This window comes from Lolium rigidum, chromosome 5 (genome assembly GCF_022539505.1).
Source record: "Lolium rigidum isolate FL_2022 chromosome 5, APGP_CSIRO_Lrig_0.1, whole genome shotgun sequence".
Classification (NCBI taxonomy): Eukaryota; Viridiplantae; Streptophyta; class Magnoliopsida; order Poales; family Poaceae; genus Lolium; species Lolium rigidum.
The window spans coordinates 164,742,405-164,750,743 of NC_061512.1; the positions used below are offsets into that span (position 1 = coordinate 164,742,405).

The window sequence follows — 8,339 nt, forward strand, 5'->3', positions numbered from 1 at the left end:
GCACTGGAGGTCACCATAGTCAATTAGCCTGCAAGCCAACCTGCAGTGCAGTGAAACAATCAGTTTAATGAAAGGACTAGCCATTCAAGTAACCATAAAGATGACCCTAGAATTTGGCAATCTAGTTATGGCAATGAACAAATTTTGTAAAAGATCGAAGAAATGGGCATGTTGCCAATTCTTGATTATGTGCAAATGATGTAAGCCCGTAAGGAGCATGAAGATGAGGGAACTTTGTTGAGAGAGGAAACCTTATATACATGCTGATGACGGGTTCCCCTATATGACTGTCCCACTAGGAATTAAGGCGTCCTTGATCACAGTGACGATGCCACTTTTGATAAAATATCCATCGGACTCCCTTGAAGCTTCTTGGACATCATCAACATTGATTATCTGTAAAAGCAGCATACCATTTAGGATTTTTTTCACTGACTACAATACACATTGCATACTACTTTTTGTCAGTAACCAAGTATCATCTCTAGAGAAGTAAGATTTTCTTAAACAAGCATACAGTACAAGCATACGGTTTGCCTGAAAAATAAAGGGTCCCCTAAATATTTTCATTTTGGCAGAATAATATATTTGTGTTTGGTAACACTCAAGAAACGTGAAATTAGAGCTGCAGGGCGCAAACCTGCACACATGCTGTCATTCACACAGAAAACTGGGGTCACGAAAATTCTGATATGTTCAGATATGAGATGTTAGACCCCCTTATTTTCATCGCCAAAAAAGACCTTCCCTTTTCACCCCAAAGTAATGAATACTTAAACAGAGAATACACAAAATATGGAATGATATACAGGAGGTAGAAATGCATATGAAATACCTTCACATTTTCTCCAATTCGAGCATTCTTGTCGATTATCGCTTTCCTGATGTGCGCATTTTTTCCAATACCGATGGGAATGCCGCCAGTTTCAGAAAGGACTTTCTTGTCATTTTCCGTCTGCAGAAAACAAGTACACTAGGTTCTCACAATGCTTTCATGGCACCATATTACAGTTCTGTTTAATTTTATTTTACCTCATAATAGTCTGCACCCATTAGCAGGGAATCCTCTATTACTGCGCCTTCGGATATGCACGAACGGAGTCCAACAACAGAATGGTTGATTGTGCAATGCTGGCCAAAAGGAGAAAACATAAAAGCAAGATAACGAATTTAGAAAGCTCATGAACTGAACGATGAGAAACTAGACTTAAAAGGGAGGATAAATATCCAAAGGATAACCTCTAAGGTCCTAAACATGGTGTGACCTAGAGTGGCTAAACTCGAGAGAAGGCAACATGACGGTAAGTCGAGGGAAAAGGCAGCTTACATTGATAACACAACCTTCACCAATAACACTGTCTGTCACATCAGCATCGAGAACCTTCGAAGGAGGTAAGTATCGAGATTGTGTATAGATTGGCGCAGAACGGTCATAGAAGCTGCAGGCAAGAAGTTTTTACCAATAGTGAATAACAGGCAGTGAATCTAGCAAAATGCACCATGCAACTTTTTTTCCTTCTGTAAAATTTCTACCTAAAATCTGGTACTGGCTTCTTGGTTATTCCCAAGTTTGCATTGTAAAATGCCTCAATAGTACCAATATCTTCCCAGTAGCCATCATATAAGTAAGCTTGCACCTGTGAAACACAATAGCAGTATAAGAAAACAAAATATATGGAATATGAACAAAGGAAACGAAGTTAAGCAGCTACAAAGTACACATGTAATTTCTCTCAAAAGATGATGCAACCTTAATTCTTGATGGATTGAATATGTAAATTCATAAATCTACAGATTGTTTCTCTTCCATTTTTACTACAAAATCGGAGGTGTTTCCCTTTGTTCACAAAATAAAATTTACCGCACTTTCCCTTTGATTTGCAAAATAAAGTTACAGCAGTAAACTGTAAGCAGTAAGGATAACAGGAAGTGCATTCTTCACGGGCATAGCTTACCCTCATTCCAATTTCTGTTGCACCAGGAATAACCTCACTTCCAAAGTCATTTGCCAAAGGAAAGTTTTCACGGAGAAGCCGAAGCATCGCATCTTTGCTAAAAACGTAGATCCCCATGCTAGCAATGTAAGGCAATTCCTTAGCCCTCTCATTATCAAGGCCCAGTATGGTGGTATCAACCTGCAAGATTACAACATGTTAACTGAAAACAACTTAACTGCAGAAGCACATATGCTTTCAACTGCTCAAGGTATATATGCATTAAATCAAATTAATGGGGGAAAATGCTCCTCGTGTGCATACCATCATTGATTTCAACATCTCTCCTTTTGGTTTTTCTGCAAACTCAACGATTCTCCCTTCATCATCAATTTTCATAAGGCCAAATGCAGTTGCACGTTCCTCATCCATCGGCAGGGCAGCCACAGTTATATCAGCATCCGTTTCTCTGTGTGCTTGAATGAATTTTTGGTAGTCCATACGGTACAGGTGATCTCCAGCCAGAATAAGGAACTCCATAACATTGTGTTCCTCAAACAGCCACAAGTACTGCCGCACGGCATCTGCGGTACCCTGGTTTGGGAAAATGCCAGATAATCAAAACACCGATTAGTGAAATAGGTTGGGAATATCAACAGAACATAGCATGCATGGGCTCAGGGCCTCAGGGAGATAACATAGAAGTGTTTGCAGCATCTACTATTATGAGCCATTGTGGACTTTATTTTCCAATTCCAAGGAAGCTACCCGATCAATCAAGCTCATGGACACTCTTGAAAGTTTTTTTTTAATATGTTTCTAAATGATAAATTCCAACAATTAAATGCGAACTGTCCCATGAATAATGTATGAGTTTCTTTTCAGCAACTGACATGTTCATATCAATTATTTATCCCCACTCTTCTTCTTCCCTATGCAGTTTAACTACATCTTTTAAACTGCACTTCCTTTTCATCTGAAGTTCAAAATGTGTGATCTTTTTGGTAGTACCATTTCTTTAGCACTTGTGTCAACACAAACTAATAACTCGAGATTGATAGACGGAAGACAAACCGACCGACGTACCTGAAACCAGTTAGGATTCTCCGGGCTCTGCTGCGCGGCAAGAACCTCGACGAACCCCTCATTCTTGTACCCACTGATGTTGGTCCCGTAGGCCCTGGAGAGGTGGCGGTTGAGCGAGGCGGAGTTGAACTGCGTGAGCACGTAGATCTTGGACACGTTGCTGTTGAGGCAGTTGCTGACCGGGATATCGATGAGCCTGTAGTTGGCACCGAGCGGCACCGCAGGCTTGGCCCTCTTCTTCGTCAGCGGGTACAGCCTCGTCCCGGCGCCGCCGCCGAGGATGATCCCAAGAACACTCTGCAGCGATGAATAGGTCAGATGACGAAATCATTTGAAAGCACTCAAAATATATATACTGGCTTAAGTACAAGTACAGATGAACTGCTCTGTCTTCTCTGGCATCCCAGGTTCTATAATTATCTTCTACCGCAGATTTTTTTATAAATTGAACAACAAATTAGTAGTGGCAGTACAATCTTCAGATCTTGAGACAGTACTTTAAGTGAACTAATGCAGAGGCATGGACCAAATAATTCTGTGCCTCCCACCAAGAACCAACGTTCATTCCTGGATCGTATAGTACTGCAAACCCCAACGCAGCACCGAACATCAGCCGGCAGAGCCACCGCGAAATCGACATAAAAAAACTACTCCTACGTAGAAATCGAAATCCAGACGCGTTCTTATCGAATTCCCAGAGGCACCCCTTCGAGATCCCGGCCCGGCACACGAACCCGCGCAGAAAGAAAAAAAAAAGCCCAACATTTTCCCAACGTAACAATCACGAAAGTGACAGACTATAGTAGGGTGGAAGGAAAGCCGACATGATCGGCGAGATCGGGCGCGCACCGTGCTGGCGTCCGGATCGAGGCACGTCTGGGAGTTGCGGGAGTCGGAGACGGCCCGGGGCGAGAACAAGGCCCGCAGCCGCCGCCCGCCGGCCGCACTACTGCGGCGACGGCTGCCTCCGCCGCAGGGAGAGAATGCGGCGGGTGCCGGCGCCGTCCGCGCCGGGATCGGTGCCCCGTACGTGGCGGCCGTGGCGCCCATCGCCGTCGCCATGTCCGGGAGAGACGGAGAGTGATGGAGGTGGCGGCAACGACGGAGGGAGAGTGAGGGTGGCACCGCACTGCACACACGTGCTGCTGGAGTGTTGGATGGATCCTTCTACTTTCAGGAGCGGCTGTGAGGTTTTTCAGTTTCTTTTTCCGCTTTTTTTCGGTGTATGCGTGCCTGCGGTGCAGCGCAGGGAATGGTTTGTCTGCATTTATAGCGGAACTGATCGTGTTCTCCATGTGATGTACTGATGTGTGGGGATACCGGAGGAGATGGCCGAAATGCCCTTGGGTTTGCAGGCTTGAACCAACGGCTGTGCTTGCGCACACGTGCCTGAATATCACGGTGTCTGCTCCTCCCTCCCCAGTGAGCTCTCGGCCAACTTGTCTACTTTGCTTCCTTGTGAAGAAGGAGACGAAAAGTGTCTTTAGCACATGAGCACCAGTGCTCCTGGTGCTATAAAATTATATTATTTGAATTTCAAAAAAAATTGAAATTAAATACCTACATACATATAAATATTCCGAAGATACAGTAAAACTTTTGGAGAAAAATATATCATATTTTGAGCTATACAAAAAAGAAAAAATTCTGACAAATATACGTCCCTATACGTACCCACAAATTTGTTTTTTTCATGTAGCTCAAAATACAATGCAACTTCTAGCGAAACTTCTCACGAGTATTCAGAACATATATGTGTATTCATGGAATAAATGTGATGATTTTTTGAAACATAGATATATAATTTTTTTAATATTCAAAAATCTGAGAGCACTCGTGCTCATGTGCACCAAATGCTCACTCAGAAGGAGAGGCCAACTTCTATCTCTTGTCCGCATGCACGAGCGTCCTATGAAAGAATTTAGAGCATAGCTGTGTCCTCTAAAACGTCTCCCAAAACAATTTGAGGTGCGCTGGATCAAAAATCTGTTCCAGCCGTGTCCCCCAAAGCCCATTTTTGTCCAGTGTAACAGACCAACTTTGTTAATCAAATTATGTTGCTAAGTTGTCATGTGCATGCATGCATTTGCTTTTAAAGTTTGAGAAATCTTGCACTCAAATGCTTTGAAACATTGTTCTAAATGTTGTATTTTGCTCTAACAAAATTTTGATGCTAAAAGCCCCATAAGATTTGGCTCAAAATACCCCAAATAGCACCCAAACCACCGCTCTGTTTTAATTTCCAAGGAATTTCCCAAAACCCGGGGGGTTATGGGAAAAATTGCCCTGTCTTCTTCGACAGGCGGGCAGCTGCACCGGCGGCGCTCGGTGGCTCGCCGGCCACCTCTCGCTTCGCTCGGCGAGGGATGAGGACGCCTCGTCCTCCCTCCTCTCCCTCCCGACCTCGCTTCCCCCCGGCACCCTCCTTCCTCTCTCTCTCTATGCACAGGAAGCCAAACCCTAACCCCGGCCAGAGCTCGTCGCCGCCGCCGCTCCGCTCGTCCCCGCGCCCAGCCGACGACGCCATCAGCTCCGCCGCAACGCCCTCGACCTCCTCCGTCCAGCAGCGCAAGCGGAGGCGCCCCGAATCGCGCGAATTGGACCACCTCTGCGCCGCCGGCCACCGCCTCCCGCCGGCGACTCCGGCCTCCTCACGCCTCTCCGTCAAGCCTCCCGTGCTCGCGGTGAGCTCCTGAGCCGCGTGGTGCTCTCCTCCTCCCCGATTTCTTCCTCCTCCGGCCCGACGACCGTGAGCCCCCCCGGCCTCCGCGCGAGCTCGCCGGAGACGTCGCTCCGGCGACCATTCGCGAGCGGCGCCGCCACCAAAAGCCTCCCCGCGTCGCCCTGCCTCTTTTCCCCCCCTCGCACGCCTCAATCCCAGACCGAGGCGGCCGATTGTAGCTCGACCAGAGCTCCCAGGGAGCTCATGGCGTGGCTGACGTCATCATGACGTCATGCCCACGTCATAACTCCTTTTTCTAATTTTCAGAAAATGTTTAATTCTTGCTTAATTCATAACTAATTCAATTTAATTCAGAAAAGGGAGTATAATATGTCAAAATGATCAGAAAAATGAAACCTATCTACTTATGCTATCATCATGCATAGTTAAACAACTTCAATTAACAATTTTGTTAGAACAACGAAATACCACTTTATGGAAGTCATCGAAATGCAATGTTTTATGCATTCGAAATTCCATTTAATTTGACAATGATGTATTAGGGTTAGTTCAAATAACTTTAACATGTCATATCATCATCTTTGTATGTGCATTGCATCGATGGTATGTGTTGATTGTTATTTCTCTCTTTATAGTATTTGCTTCTTCACGATCGATAGCGCACGAGTCCGAGACGGTGAAGATCGACAACAACGAAGATCAATAATTATCCTCCGACAAACAAGTCAAGTACAAGATTATCGGAAATCCACCTTGGTTTGTCAGGGACAAAGGCAAGCCCTAACCTGGTTCATCTATGATTTCGAAATGCTTTTATCTGTGGTTCCTACATATCGCATACGATTCAACTGTCTTTTATCGGTAGATAGAGTTACCCTATCTCGCTGCATGTCCGACCTTTGTAGCCTCGATACCCTGATCCACTGCTCCTAGCATAACTAGGTTTGGCATGTGTGCGTCGCGAGAGCCTTTATCTCTTTATGCTTAGCCATGCTTAGTTTGTTACGCTACTACTCCGGTCTTCGGACTGGAGCCTTACAATGAAATGAACTAGCATGACAGGTTGACGTGGTAAGTTTAGAGATGATGATAAACATGATTAAAGGCTCAGACGAGAGGCCACATTGGGATGTGGTGGGTTGTTTCGTTTCTGCCGACCCTAGGAACCGAGTTCTCGCCTCTTGAACCAAGACCGAGCGTACAACCACACGAGGCCCTATTATGGTACCCTCTCGACTCACTAACTTGCCTAGTAGATTCCATGAGTCACATAGTTTGCGTGTTACCTGGTCATATGCATTGCATTTTGCTTGGGGGTTAAAGGTACATAACAGGCAGGTAAGCGTGGTCGTGGTGGCCGGGGGTTGCGGCCTGCGGGGAAACCCACCTCGGTACACATCGTTAAGGACCGACTTCGGGACTTGACCCGTTACGGCGGAACAATCCTTAGCGCGTGACTCATGGTCTCGGCGACAGCAAGGTAAAAGTCGTGGTCAACCACCCTCTGCCGGCTTTCCAAGGAAGAGAGCTTAAACGTTGGCACTAAGAGTCGGTTGGCGCGTGTGGGTAAAGTTGTGCACCCCTGCAGGGTTATGAATCTTTTCGAAAAGCCGTGTCCACGGTTATGGACGACTTGGGAACGGACGTGGAGATCATAGAGAACATGAACCTAATCGTAAAACTTGGCAACCAAGGTGTGCTTACGGATACCTTCTTCGGGTGTTGAGGGGGTGATCCGAGGATAGTGGTTCGAGATGATGAAGATTGGTGGATACAATATGATGATCAATAGAGATAGAGATGTCGCTCTCTTATCCCCTTTTAAAGGTTCTGAGTAGTCGAGCTTTTCCTCTCTCTTGTCTTACAAAGGAAAACTGGCTTTACGCAAAAGAAGCTCCACAGAAAGCCCGCATACCCGCTTTGCTAAAAGGTTGTACTAAGTCTTGCTGAGTCCCTGTACTCAGCTTTGCATGCTTTTGTTTCAGAAGAAGTCGCTCCAACAGATGGTGGTTTCTATGTCGACATCGACGAGTAGCTTGGGGTTCCCGGGTGGCAGCCTGGAATCTATGGGGCTGGGACGTCGCCGTTATGCTCCTCGGCCTCTTAGGCCTTTTGCTATCTTGCTATGTCTAATAGCATAACTTTGCTTCCGTTGATTGATGTATGTCAGGTCAGTGACCTTTGCTTGTAATACTTTGGTTCTTCGCTCAGTTATGAGCTTGTATTACTTCTTGAGTCGTAGAGTCACTGTTGTGTTACCGATTCTCTCACTGTAGTCTCTCGAGCTCAAGGTTAGACTTATGTCGGACGAAGTTCTGGTATTTGTCTAACCCTGATCCCGGGGGTGCCACAGGTTTTGGTATCAGAGCAGGACTGCCTGTAGGAAACCCTTTCTACTGGTCGATGTTGAGTCTAGTGTTTGTGAAAACTATTTGAAAGCTAAAAGTATTTCCGAAAATCTGATTAGGCTTCTTTTTACTCCTTATCTGGTATCGCTCTAATTCTAAGGTGCCTTACCTTGTGTTGATTTGAAAGTTTTCCTATCTCTTCTAGTCTTTCAAACTTAGGTGCCTCAAGGGCATGTCGTTTCTAAACCAGTTGACCTAGTGCAGAGTCTCTAGAGTCTTTTGTGTGTT

General features: G+C 45.6%; 1 protein-coding gene across 1 annotated transcript; it reads right to left on the reverse strand.

The window, feature by feature from the left end:
- Positions 1 to 264: 264 nt before the first annotated feature.
- LOC124652204 (glucose-1-phosphate adenylyltransferase small subunit 1, chloroplastic/amyloplastic-like) lies at positions 265 to 4,085 on the reverse strand. Its single transcript, XM_047191223.1, has 9 exons — positions 3,870 to 4,085; positions 3,021 to 3,317; positions 2,259 to 2,528; positions 1,956 to 2,135; positions 1,534 to 1,637; positions 1,328 to 1,439; positions 1,033 to 1,131; positions 836 to 955; positions 265 to 396 (listed from the first exon to the last, which is right to left on the reverse strand). The coding sequence occupies exons 1-9, from the start codon at positions 4,080 to 4,082 to the stop codon at positions 280 to 282; spliced, it is 1,512 nt and encodes a 503-aa protein (XP_047047179.1). The 5' UTR covers positions 4,083 to 4,085; the 3' UTR covers positions 265 to 279.
- Positions 4,086 to 8,339: the final 4,254 nt, after the last annotated feature.